The sequence below is a fragment of the Neoarius graeffei genome, chromosome 6 (genome assembly GCF_027579695.1).
Source record: "Neoarius graeffei isolate fNeoGra1 chromosome 6, fNeoGra1.pri, whole genome shotgun sequence".
Taxonomy (NCBI): domain Eukaryota; kingdom Metazoa; phylum Chordata; class Actinopteri; order Siluriformes; family Ariidae; genus Neoarius; species Neoarius graeffei.
Window position 1 is genome coordinate 36,122,464 of NC_083574.1, and position 14,186 is coordinate 36,136,649.

The 14,186-nt window shown below is 42.1% G+C and overlaps 2 protein-coding genes across 2 annotated transcripts in view; one reads left to right on the forward strand and one right to left on the reverse strand.

Annotated features, from left to right (window-relative positions):
• Nucleotides 1-3,475, reverse strand: part of mapk8ip2 (mitogen-activated protein kinase 8 interacting protein 2) — a 186,397-nt gene extending 182,922 nt beyond the window's left edge. The window contains exon 1 of the mRNA XM_060922899.1: nt 3,411-3,475. Coding sequence (XP_060778882.1) covers nt 3,411-3,475 — 65 coding nt within the window. The remainder of the gene's footprint in view (nt 1-3,410) is intronic.
• An 8,479-nt stretch (nt 3,476-11,954) lies between these two features.
• chkb (choline kinase beta) overlaps nt 11,955-14,186 on the forward strand; it is a 38,415-nt gene continuing 36,183 nt past the window's right edge. The window contains exon 1 of the mRNA XM_060923598.1: nt 11,955-12,643. Within this exon, the coding sequence (XP_060779581.1) occupies nt 12,378-12,643 (266 nt within the window). The 5' untranslated portion in view covers nt 11,955-12,377. The remainder of the gene's footprint in view (nt 12,644-14,186) is intronic.

Below are 14,186 nucleotides of genomic sequence, written 5' to 3' on the forward strand. Positions count from 1 at the left end.
GTCCAAAGACATGCAGGTTAGGTTAACTGGTGACTCTAAATTGACCGTAGGTGTGAATGTGAGTGTGAATGGTTGTCTGTGTCTATGTGTCAGCCCTGTGATGACCTGGCGACTTGTCCAGGGTGTACCCCGCCTTTCGCCCGTACTCAGCTGGGATAGGCTCCAGCTTGCCTGCGACCCTGTAGAACAGGATAAAGCGGCTAGAGGAGATGAGATGAGATATTTTGTTGCTTTTTTGTATTTTGGGGGGTTTTGTTTTCGAGAAGAGTTTTTATTTTGTCTTCAGTTGGTTCAGCAACACGCGCCGCCATTTTGTTTTTCTCTACTCATGGTATATTAGCTGATATCCTAGTAGTAGAGTAGCCAATTAGAGCGCGATTGCTCATATCCGGTGAATAAATAGAATAAATGGGTATTATATATGGGTTTTGGCTTGAGTCATTTTCTGTCTACATAGTTATAAATACATAGGTGAAGAAAAAAACGTTAATAATTATTTTTATTATTGCACATCCTGCATTGAGGACTCTGGAACCCCAAGCACTTATGGTATGAAGTAAATGAAATTTAAAAAACAAACAGCCTATGTTAATAATGGATGTACAGTAAATGGGCATGTAAATGACAATCAAAGCAAACCGTACTAATGATTTCCTGTACAGGACTTGTTCTGTTCTAAAATATAACAGAATATGAATGTAAAATTATAAATGTTTTAGATAAATGAAGCGTAGTTCTACCTGCTCTGCCTTGACTTTCCATTTTACTCTTTACTTCCATATAATTCATGGCTTGTATTTTTTCCTCCCTCAGGCTTTACCCAAAGCATTAACTAAATATTATGGGTGAAAAAAAAAAGTAAGGCTTTCTATGAGGCATCATCATCATCATCGCACACACACACACACACACACACACACACACACACACACACACACACACACACTCCATTACAAGACTCATATCCTAAAGCATTAGAGACAGCGCAGCAGTTCCCATTAGTTCAGCGGTTTCAGCGTTGAGCTGATGGAAAGGGAGGATGAGGAAACGGATTTTGTATTTTCATCATAACAACAGAAAGAAAAATCATTTTAGGAGGTAATACACAGAATTAAGAAAAACAGAGAGCAGAGGGCAGTACATGGATATATAATGTATCGTAAAAAGAAAAAAGAGTAGTAAATTCAGGGCTAGAAAAAAGAAAAAAGAGATTAATGAAAGAACGAATGAGTCAGAGACATAGTGAGGTGAGGTGCTCCACCTGCCATCTTAATAACCCTCCATTTCTGTTTTTGGGTGGTCTCATCATCCATTACTGGCTTACTCAAACTACTGTAATCATTTTACGATGCTCTGACTGGTCATGTGTCTGTTCTACCCTTTTATCTGAATGATTTTCCTTCAGAAGGTCATGATGAAAGCGACTGACCCTGACGGGACAGAATTAAAACTGAGTGTATACACGGTACTGTGCAAAAGTCTTACGCTCTCTATTTTATTTTCCATACAAGCTTTGGTATAGATTTCTATTTTATGACTTCTACATTATTGAGTCGGTACAAAAACATTTTACAGTCCAAACGTTCGCTTTCCAGCACAAAACTAAATGTTACAGAAAAAAAATGTTTGTAAATCTGTGAGCAGCATATTACATAAGAGAGCACTTTTCAGATTAAAAAAGAAAAAACCCATAATGAAGGCTGCTGGGTTTTGGTGCAAAATGAAGAAGCGAGTGTGACAGTCAAAGTGTCCAGAAGAACCGTGGCTGGTTCTGTAAGATGCTCAGTAAAACCTACAGATCATTTCCGCATCAAACTGCTCTCATTGTACCTCAGACTACTATTTTTTTTAAACAAAGGGTCGACTCGTCTCACACCAAATATTGACTTTGTTTCATGAGTTATGGCTTATTGATTACTGTTTATAGTATTTTTTTTTCATGTTAAACATTTAATTTCATTATTTTTAAGCCATTTTTGGTTGACAGCATTTCTTTACATGTGCCTAAGACTTCTGCAGAGCACTGTACATGTATATAGGCGGCACGGTGGTGTACTGTCGCGTCACGGCAAGAAGGTTCTGGGTTCGAGCCCGGTGGCGTTTGCATGCTCTCCCCATGTCTGCGTGGGTTTCCTCCGGGTGCTCCGGTTTCCCCCACAGTCCAAAGACATGCAGGTTAGGTTAACTGGTGGCTCTAAATTGACCGTAGGTGTGAATGTGAGTGTGAATGGTTGTTTGTCTCTATGTGTCAGTCCTGCGATAATCTGGCGACTTGTCCAGGGTGTACCCCGCCTTTTGCCCATAGTCAGCTGGGATAGGCTCCAGCTTGCCTGCGACCCTGTACAGGATAAGCGGTTACGGATAATGTATATATAAAACAGATTCTTAAATACTACTATTGTGTATCCTTGGAACATTTCTCTGAAAATTCCTCCATCAGCCAATAGATTCAGATTCACGTCTATGTGTAAGGTATATTTGCTTGGTAGAAACATTTCTTATATTCTACTCACTTTTTTGTCAAGCTCTTTAATGCTGAGAAGAAGAAAACAGAGACTCGGGGTAGTTAGCAGCAGGAAGAGGTTGTGATGCTGCATTAATATGGCTGTACCAGTGTTTTTTTTATTATTATTATCAGAGTGCAAATATATTTACAGGTATTAGGCTTTAGGTTATTATTTCCTTATTTATAATGCCACTCCCAGTTGAAAAGCGACCGTATACTGTATATCACATGCTTTTGGATTATCTGCATTCGGATCCTCACAAAACTTAGAGACGAGAGATGAAGAACCATGGTGCTGTTTAAATCTACAGTTACACAGAAAAGAATAAGCATCCAATTCATAAAGCCAAACTATACCGTATATCAGACGATGAAGGCTATCTGTGTGAATCTATGGTTGCCTGGACCCACTGATATGTTTTAAACACCGTGGCATCGAACCAGTTAAAGACCTAGACCCGTGAAGAAGCTCGGAACATGGATATTATTCATACTAACACTTCTTGATATGAAGATGGAAGATGGAAGAAGTTGCCTTGTTTACATTTTTCATATTAGCCCAACAGGGCGTGGGCCTCCTTTCTCCTTCTGGAAGCGGATCCTGCGCCATGGAAACAAATGATACTACACTACACAGCAGTCTCAACCTGATCTGAAACAGGCCTGGTGCTTTATAGTCTATACCCAGACATTTAAGGGACCGAGAACCATCAGGACGCATCATCAAGGACAAGTGTAGTTGTTCATCATCATCATCACTATGTGTTTTTTTTTCCTCAAAAAAAAGGTGAAGGTAAAAATAAATGGATAAAAAAACATCATGCTGAACTGGAGGCCATGGGTTTAAAAAAAAAAAAAAAGATGCTGAGAAGGATGAAAAGGATGCTGCGGTTGCCTTGCCTACCTGCAGCCTGGAGGAGAGAGGGAGTGGAAGGTGGAGAGGGAGAACATCTCAGCTCTGTCCGCCATCTTCATCCACTAAACGCGTCGGAACGGCGACTGCGGAGGCGCGCGGCCCATCCACAGACGGCGGGGACGGAGACAGATGCACACCGAGCGTCGCTCTATCTTTCTGTCTGTGTCTGTCTGTCTGTCTGTCTGTGTGTCTGCGTGTGCGCGCGCGCGTCTCTCTGGCTACACTGCGGATCCGGCCCGAGCGCTCTGACTCAGGCGCGCGCGCCGCTCTGGAGCATCAGAGAGAGAGAGAGAGAGAGAGAGAGAGAGAGAGAGTGATGATGATGATGATGATGATGATGAATACAAAGTGCTGTTTCCCAGTCCAGCCATGCACCTGCTCCCTTTATCCGAATCTGTGTGATGCTCACAGGGACAGCCAGAGCGCGCTTTTGGGAAGATCTCACTGAACACCACAGGGGCATGAGATCTGCACCCACTGTGATGATGCTGATGCTGCGCGTGGGCAGAAAGCGCGTGACGCCGTTCAGAGAAAATCGCTGCAGATCTCATCAGGAGGGAAGGACACAGCAGCGTGCGCGCCCCCTACTGATGCGCGCTCCCGCACCACCACCACCACCACCAAGTGGTGCACTTTGTATCCATGATGACGGGCGAGAGGTGGGGTACACCCTGGACAAGTCGCCAGGTCATCACAGGGCTGACACATAGACACAGACAACCATTCACACTCACATTCACACCTACGGTCAATTTAGAGCCACCAGTTAACCTAACCTGCATGTCTTTGGACTGTGGGGGAAACCAGAGCACCCGGAGGAAACCCACACGGACACGGGGAGAACATGCAAACTCCGCACAGAAAGGCCGTCGACGGCCGCTGGGCTCGAACCCAGAACCTTCTTGCTGTGGTGTAGTGGTTAGCGCTGTCGCCTCACAGCAAGAAGGTCCGGGTTCGAGCCCCGTGGCCGGCGAGGGCCTTTCTGTGCGGAGTTTGCACACAGTAAAAATCATAGTGTCGATTTTACTCTTTAAGAGTTGAATTTAACTCTCTGTCAGATAACATTTGGTCCCACTCAAAATCAGTGTAAAATTTACTCTATAGCCAGTGTAAGATTTTTAGAGTTAATTTTACTCTATTTTGTGTCAAAATTAACAATGATCATCACCCTGCAGAGTAGATTTTGTCGTTGTGTGCAAGTGGGAATTAACTCTCACTTTTGACACTACCATTTAGACGATTTTACTCTGCATAGTGTTATAACTACTCTATCCAGAGGAAAATAGGTTTACACTGCAATATTGACACTCCATTTTTTACTGTGCATGTTCTCCCCGTGTCCGAGTGGGTTTCCTCCGGGTGCTCCGGTTTCCCCCACAGTCCAAAGACATGCAGGTTAGGTTAACTGGTGACTCTAAATTGACCGTGAGTGTGAATGGTTGTCTGTGTCTATGTGTCAGCCCTGTGATGACCTGGCGACTTGTCCAGGGTGTACCCCGCCTTTCGCCCGTAGTCAGCTGGGATAGGCTCCAGCTTGCCTGCGACCCTGTAGAACAGGATAAAGCGGCTAGAGATAATGAGATGAGATTAAAAGTACATTTTCTGTCAACGCATCGTTGTATTATGGCCACAACGCTTACAAAACCTAGACAGAAAGGTGAATTCACAAAATGAACGCATGCTGTGCCATCATGGTGGTTTAATGTTAAGCTAGCTAGTCACTGAAGCTCCACCTGACATGCTAGCAAACGCTTTTCAAACTCAAAATCATATTGGGTAGCTAACACTACTAGAAAAGAAACATTTCTACATTCTGTTTATTTGGCAAGATTATGCTAAAACATATTTCTGAAGGGGTGGCACAGTGGTGTAGTGGTTGGTACTGTCGCCTCACAGCAAGAAGGTTCTGGGTTTGAGCCCAGCAGCCGGCGAGGGCCTTTCTGTGTGGAGTTTGCATGTTCTCCCCATGTCCGCGTGGGTTTCCTCCGGGTGCTCCAGTTTCCCCTACAGCCCAAAGATATGCAGTTAGGTTAATATGGGACGGCCTTGGGCTGAGGTGCCCTTGAGCGAGGCATCGAACTCCCAACTGCTCCCTGAGTGCTGTAGCATGGCTGCCCACTGCTCTGGGTATGCGTGTGTGCTCAATGCTCATGTGTGTGTTCACTGCTTCAGATGGGTTAAATGCAGAGAGGAATTTCACAAGCGTGTGATGAATAAAGTTCTTCTTCTTCTTCTTCTTCTTCTTCTTGAGGGGCCTGGAGTGTGACGTGTCATGCAGAGAACAAGGTGTTCTTCTGAAATGAACTGAAGGCCATCGGGACAGTGATGATTCCTGTTATGTGGGAGAGGAGAGAGCAGTGTAGATACACTCATACATTCATTTTCTTTCATGTTTTTCTTCCAGTGCAGGTCACAGGTGGGCTGAAGCCAATCCCAGCTGGCACTGGGTGAGAGGACGGGCACACCCTGGATATCAGAATCAGAATCATGTCTATTATTCTATCCACATTCACTGGTAGCTGACAGCACACTAAATAAAAATCAAAGCATAGTATATTTTTGCTCTGCTCTCTCCTTAATGCTATTACTTTGTAATAAACAATAAACAATAGTTAGAGTTGGGTTAACAGTAACAGACCAAGTGTACGATAATGTGAGTATGTTTTACTTTTTTATTTATCAGGAAACCCTTTTAAGAATGCCCCAGTTAACCTGTATCATGCTGATAAAAAGATTAAATTATAGAAATATATACATTCTTCCAAAGAACTTTATTCTTATTTTGTTACAGTAGTTGTTTAGTAAGTTTTAAAGCTAAACTGCATTTCAGATTTTTCAAGTGTAGGTCATAAAAATAATTTTCCTCGACACCCAATTATTTTTGTTTAGTGGACCGAAAGCTACTAAATTTGAATCACAGACTTCCAATTTTATTATTTTTTTAAAAATAGAACAATTAATGAATTTAGGGTCACATGGCCCTAAATTCTCCGCTGTTTTTTTCCTGCTTCACCATGACCCAATTCAAGATACTATGTCATGCATCATGTGGTGGGCTTTCCCTGTTCACACAAGGCATTATGGGATACAAATTTAGAACAGGAGAGGAAAATGGAGGACGCGAATGAAACATGAAAGACCGACTACAGTAACGGAAAGCGAAAAGAAAAGACGTTATGTTGGGAAGAAAAGGAAACGCAGGGCCAAACTAATAAATAGCGGCGGTCAGCGAGCCCCTCGGTGTGATCAGCTGTTCGTTTAGCGACAGAATGATGGAACTGTCAGTGCACCATCAAAGGTAAACCTGTAGATGGCAGTAATGCAACACTGGATGCCAGCTGCTGTAAAACCCAAAAGAAGAAGCAGGTAAACCTGCGCATGTGCACACGGAATTCCTCTGTCTGCTCAATTGCGCAAAGCAAGCGATTTCATGCACATTATTTGCTCAGGAATCCCCTCAAATTAAATTAAATAACTTCCCAGCCACAGAATGGCCTGGTTTTTTTTTTGTTTTTTGGGTTTTTTTTTGGAAATGTTGCAGAAATAAACATATATCACAATGACAAAATTTCAGAGGGAACTAAATTTCACCGATTTTATGAAATTGAAAAGCCGTCTAGCTTTAATTTTCACTGATTGGGCCAGAAAAGTTTAGCTGAAATCATAGTCTGTGGAATTTCACACATAAATATGAAAGTACCCCTGAAATATATAATTTTAAACTATTAAATACTCTTTGTGGAGTAACAAATAGTTAACGCTCTTTTTTTAAAAACATTCCCAGTGAATTATTGACGTGAACAATGAACATCTGTACACGTGTTTAATCCTTATGTCAGGATTTATGAATATGCATGATATGCAAATGAGAAATACCCTCATTTCCTCCTGCTAGTTTGACACACATAAATATGAAAGTACCCCTTAAATATATCATTTCAAACTAATAAATACTCTTTGTGGAGTAACAAATAGTTAACACTCTTTTTTTTAATTCCCAGCAAATTACTGATGTGGACTATGAATATCTGTACATGTGTTTAATCCTTATGTCAGGATTTATGAATATGCATGATATGCAAATTAGACGTACCCTCATTTCCTACTTCTAGTTTGTCTCTAGTTTAAATTATTCACACATTCACCACCTTTTATGTACAATTCTTGTACATAAACACCAAGCTAAAATCTCATCTCATCTCATTATCTCTAGCCGCTTTATCCTGTTCTACAGGGTCGCAGGCAAGCTGGAGCCTATCCCAGCTGACTACGGGCAAAAGGCAGGGTACATCCTGGACAAGTCGCCAGGTCCAAGCTAAAATAAACATAAAATACTATTTTCCATGAAACAATGAAACAGCTTGACTTGAGCTTCTTTTAGGGACACTCCCACTTGAAGTGATTTGGCATCCTATAAGTATTGGAACTGCTAGTTCTCATATTGTGACCAAGCACACACATTAAATACGAGTTTCTTTTTTCCAAAAATAAGTTTTATTCCTTTTCCAATAATAAACCTATAAATGTCATCATAAAATTATTTATGTAACAGTAAATTTTTATTCTTAATTTCTAATTGTTTATTTCTCTTTTTTTGAATAATTTTATCATGAAAGTTTGTATATGTGATACAATCTAGAAGCAGGTGTTTGACATTTTCTTTTACACCACAAGTTGTACATTGATTGGAGTTTTTTTTTTAAAGAAATAGTGTAGTGTATCATTAAGTAGACATTTTCCAAATCTAAGTTTTGTAATTATCCTTTGTTTGTTTCTGTTTTTGTCAGAATATGTGGTATGTGTTGTAATATTTGGTTCTAGTTGGTAGAAGAATCTACCAGTTTGGGAATTATCCCGTCTGTCTTGCCATATTGTAAAAATAACATCTTTGATATGTTTTGTTATATGCAGTGGTAAAAGGGTAATGAATGTCATAAATATATGTTATTTACCAGCTGGGAGGTCCGTATCGTGAAATACCGTGACCGAGGTCTTGAAAGTACTGAGCGAGGCCCTCTGGGCCGAGGTCAGTATTCAAGGCCGAGGGCACATTATTTCACCATACGGACCGACCTTAAGCTGGTAAATAATATATTTATTTTTTTCTTTACCAAATTCTAAAGAAAACGAGAGCGCCTGAAAGGGAAAAGCGAGCCAAGATGCCATTTTGAATTCTCATTCACAGCTGTAATGCAAATTGCTTCCTCCTCGGTATACAAGTGCACTTCCATGGCAGGAAAACAACTACATTTTGCCGCCTATGTAGTCCCCTATTTATACAAATAGGAGTCATTCAGGATTCAGCCATGTTTTTGCTCGACCAAAGTTATACAGTATTATCTCATCTCATTATCTCTAGCCGCTTTATCCTGTTCTACAGGGTCGCAGGCAAGCTGGAGCCTATCCCAGCTGACTACAGGCGAAAGGCGGGGTACACCCTGGACAAGTCGCCAGGTCATCACAGGGCTGACACATAGACACAGACAACCATTCACATTCACACCTACGGTCAATTTAGAGTCACCAGTTAATCTAACCTGCATGTCTTTGGACTGTGGGGGAAACCGGAGCACCCGGAGGAAACCCACACGGACACGGGGAGAACATGCAAACTCCGCACAGAAAGGCCCTCACCGGCCACGGGGCTCGAACCCAGACCTTCTTGCTGTGAGGCAACAGCGCTAACCACTACACCACCGTGCCGCCCTATACAGTATTATGACATTTATATTGCATAAATAAAGCCATTTGGTGAAACTTTGAAGAGATTGTACTGGTTTAAAGTTTTTACCTAATGTAATATTATGTATTAGGATAACATGGTCCAAAATGGGCCTCATTAACTGATGAGATCAAACTATGTTAGCAAGTGAGAGGTTTTTAGCTTTCTCCTGAAATGTTTTCTTTTATTTTGTCTTCCTCAGGGTAGTAAAACTTGCTTTCGCTGTGAACACTGTTGTTATCGCTATCCATGCTGTAAAATTAATGCTATTTTGAATCCTCATTCATGGCTGTAATGCAAATGGCTTCCTCCTCGGTATACAAGTGCACTTCCATAGCAGGAAAAAAACTACATTTTGCCACCTATGTAGTCCCCTACACTGTAAAAAATGTCCGTAGAATTAACAGTGAATTTATGTAAAATCATGACATAAAAAAACTGTAAATACAAAAACAATGAAGCAGTGTGTAATTTACATCAATATACTGTAAAACTCCTAACCAAATACCACTGTTAATTTAACAGTAAGAATATGTTGAATTGATCATATTTTTTTGTAGAATTTACAAATTGTTGTAGTTTAAACACAGACAAACTGTAATACTAAAACAGAATGTGATAGTTAAAATTACATCATTGCCCTGTTAAAAAAATTAAAACATGCCCACCGTTGTGGCTCAGTCGACTAAGGCGTCATGCCATGAATCCGGGGACCCGGGTTCGATCCTGACCTGAGGTCATTTCCCGATCCCTCCCCGTCTCTCTCTCCAGCTCATTTCCTGTCTCTGCACTGTCCTATCCAATAAAGGTGAAAAAAGCCCAAAAAAAATTCTAAAAAATATATCTGTCTAGTAGATCATTGCTTGTAACCATCATTTTGAATCATTGTTTATTGTACAATGAATATCCGTAAAATTAACAGTTATGTATTGATTATTGTACATTGAATACCTGTAAAATTGAACATTTTCAAACTGTTGTTTTTACAAGTGTTGATATACCTTACCGTAAAGCCATATACACTGTCACTGTATTTTTTACGGTGAAAAAATGGCAACCACAGCTGCCAGTTTTTCACTGTAAATTTGACAAGATTTTTTTTTACAGTGTATTTATACAAACAGGAGTCATTCAGGATTCAGCCATGTTTTTGCTCGGCATTAGCAAGTTAGAGGTTTTTAGCTTTCTCCTGAAATGTTTTCTTTTATTTCTTCTTCCTCAGGGTAGTAAAACCTGCTTTCTCTGTGAACACTGTCGTTATCGCTATCCATGCTGCAAAATTAATGCTATTCTCCTGAGAAATGCTGGCAAAAATGTATAAGATTTTTGATAATCTTATAAATAAATCTTATTTTAAAAAAAAGATAAATGTTGACAAAAATTGCTACTATGTTTGTTGTTGTGAATGAGCGAGTCACTAAGCGGTCCATAACCGGGGTCTGTAACTGGGGTCCGTACCGTAGGATACAGACCCGCTCGCCCGCCAATCAGAGTGCAGGATTTGGACAGTGAAAAAAATAATAGGTTTTATTTACTGATCTTTTGGCCAATTTATCAGCCATTTCATTTCCTATAATACCCACATGAGTTGGAATCCAACAAAAACAACCTCACCACCCATAAGATTAAACTGATACATAAGATATCGGAAATCTAATAATTCTATATCATCTTCCTTTTGAATTTTTTGAAGGACAGACAAGGAGTCAGAAAATATCACACTTTGAGGGAGAGATTTATCAGTGGGAAGTTCCAAAGCCTTTGTAATTGCTAGTAACTCAGCTCTAAAGATAGGACAGTTTGAGATTTTATAATCTTTTTGAATGTTCAGACTTGGAATTACAACGCCAGATGCACAATCGAGATCATTTTTTGAACCATCAGTAAATACACGGGGCGGCACGGTGGTGTAGTGGTTAGTGCTGTCGCCTCACAGCAAGAAGGTCCGGGTTCGAGCCCCGTGGCCAGCGAGGGCCTTTCTGTGCGGAGTTTGCATGTTCTCCCCGTGTCCGCGTGGGTTTCCTCCGGGTGCTCCGGTTTCCCCCACAGTCCGAAGACATGCAGGTTAGGTTAACTGGTGACTCTAAATTGACCGTAGGTGTGAATGTGAGTGTGAATGGTTGTCTGTGTCTATGTGTCAGCCCTGTGATGACCTGGCGACTTGTCCAGGGTGTACCCCGCCTTTCGCCCGTAGTCAGCTGGGATAGGCTGCGACCCTGTAGAACACGATAAAGCAGCTAGAGATAATGAGATGAGGGATGAGTAAATACATCTAAGTGTTGATTGCACTGGAGTTGAATGTGTTCTCATGCCGATTGTAGCATGGAGCAACTACTATCCTCTTGTTTGGAGATTTTAAAGACTAAATCTAAGTCAGCTTTTGGAGCTTGGGATTCCCAGAATGGAAAAGGATCAACCAAATATACAACTTTAGAGAATATAGGCCGAAAGTGAACATTAAGGTCATAATTTTGTTCTTCTAGAAAACAATGAAACAGGCTAGCGTCTGTCGCTTTTATATAAAGGGGTGGTGCTAGCTTTCTTCCAACATCAAATCACTGATGAGTATTATCAGGCTACTCGTCGTACTCGCGATTTGATTGGACAAAATTCTTGTCAATCTTCTTGCACCGATTTCTGATGCCTGGAGAACCGTTAAAGAAGGCTGAAATCCGAATAGCTTCCTGTTGGACTTATTGAGTGCACTATATAGAGTGTTGACGCCGGTCTGACATACCCTATATAGGATAACTACTTAGGGAGTGAGGAGAGAGTTGGGACTTAACCGAAGGCGGAAGTGAGTATAACAAAACTGTTTGGCGTTAGTTCGGTATTAGAGGTTATTAGGTGTATGTAGTTTATTATTTTACTTCATAGAAAAGTGAATTTATATCGAAATGTAAATTTTGGGGCTTTTTTTATTTAGGTTTTTTGAAAACCTACCGAGAAGTAAACATTGTACTGTGTCATAACTCTGTAAATGTGTTTGGGATGATTTTGAGGTGTTTGTTAGCCAATGAGCTAACGGTTTGTTTTTTTTAACGGATATTGATGGTTAGTCAGAGTAAACCAGAACAGCTAGCTTTCAGTGGGAGCAACGTCACGGTTTATCGACCGATTATTAGTCAAAGCAACTCCGCCCGGGTCCATTTTGAACTTTGCCCCACTCGGTGAGAACCTGAACAGTATTTTGCTTTCATTCGAAGGATTTCGGTCGAGTATCTCCAATCATCATGCAGACCGGACGAAGTTTTCCAGCATGTTCGGAAGACACACCTTCATGCAAAGTCGCTGTGGACGGTATGGTGGTAAATACCGTGATCGCAGAGCTGGTGGACGCCAGCGGGGACGTGGACTCGGAGGCGGAATCGTTCCAGGACGGGAGGACTGAGGAAGTGGACCAGGACATGAGGAGCCGAGCTTTCATATGGTGTCAGAACTTTCTGTCTGGGGCATGGAAGACCATCACTCAGAAGGAGTTTGAGATCAGTATTGTAAGGTACAACAGCAAAGTCAAGTCCAGCTCCATATGATATCAGGAATATGATATATGGTACAGTATGATCTCTGAATAGAGCCGAGATCATTTGTGATCAATATTATTGACCTTGGAGTTACTACTCTATCAGGCAGCGGTCACATGCATTACATACAAGTCCTCTAACCAGCCTAGACAGATGGGGTGAGGATCAGTAAGCGCTTAAAATGTCAATATGTGATTTATAATGTATAAAACATTTAATGGCATTTAGCAGATGCTTTTCTCCAGAGCGTCATACAACACACCCCAGAGCAGCCTCAGGATTAGTTGTGGGGTGCCTTGCTCAAGGACACTTCAGCCATTCCTGCTGGTCTAGGAAACCGACCTGGCAACCTTTTGGTCTCTAACCATTAGGCTATAGCTTCCCACATCATGTACAACACACCCAGAGCCGCCCCAGGAGTAGTTGGAGGGGTAGATGCCTTGCTCAAGGGCACTTCAGCCATTCCTCCTGGTCCAGGGAACCGACCCGGCGACCTTTTGGTCTCTAACCATTAGGCTATAGCTTCCCACATCATGTACAACACACCCAGAGCAGCCCCAGGGGCAGTTGGGAGGGGGCCTTGCTCAGGGGCACTTCATCCATTCCTGCTGGTCCAGGGAACCGACCCGGCGACCTTTCGGTCCCAAAGCTGCTTCTCTAACCATTAGGCCATGGCTTCCCATGTTACTTTGTGCACCTCCTACATGGATTAAGAAATTTTATTCAGCACACGCTTGTGAAATTCCTCTCTGCATTTAACCCATCCGAAGCTGTGAACACACATACCCAGATACTACATACCAATGGGCAGCCATGCTAACAGCAGTTGGGAGTTAGGTGCCTTGCTCAAGGGCACCTCAGCCCAAGGTTGTCCCATATTAACCTAACTGCATGTCTTTGGACTGTGGGGGAAACCGGAGCACCTGGAGGTAACCCATGCAGACACGGAGAACATGCAAACTCCACACAGAAAGGCCTCCGCCGGCTGGCCCTTCTTGCTGTGAGGCGACTGTGCTAACCACTTACACCACCGTGATTCTTAAGGCTGTCACTGCTGCCATTAAGTAGGGATGCCTTTGGTGAGCAGGTCTGACAGGACAAACGGCAACCCTAATGACTCGAATGCACAGTAAGGCCAAGTTTACATTAGACCGTATCTGTCTCGTTTTCTTCGCGGATGCACTGTCCGTTTACATTAAAACGCCGGGAAACGGGAATCCGCCAGGGTCCACGTATTCAATCCAGATCGTGTCTGGTCCGGTGCTGTGTAAACATTGAGAATACGCGGATACGCTGTGCTGAGCTCTAGCTGGCATCTCATTGGACAACGTCACTGTGACAGCCACCTTCCTGATTCGCTGGCGTTGGTCATGTGACGCAACTGCTGAAAAACGGCGTGGACTTCCGCCTTGTATCACCTTTCATTAAAGAGTATAAAAGTATGAAAATGCTGCAAATACTGATGCAAATACTGCCCATTGTGTAGTTATGATTGTCTTTAGGCTTGCCATCCTTCCA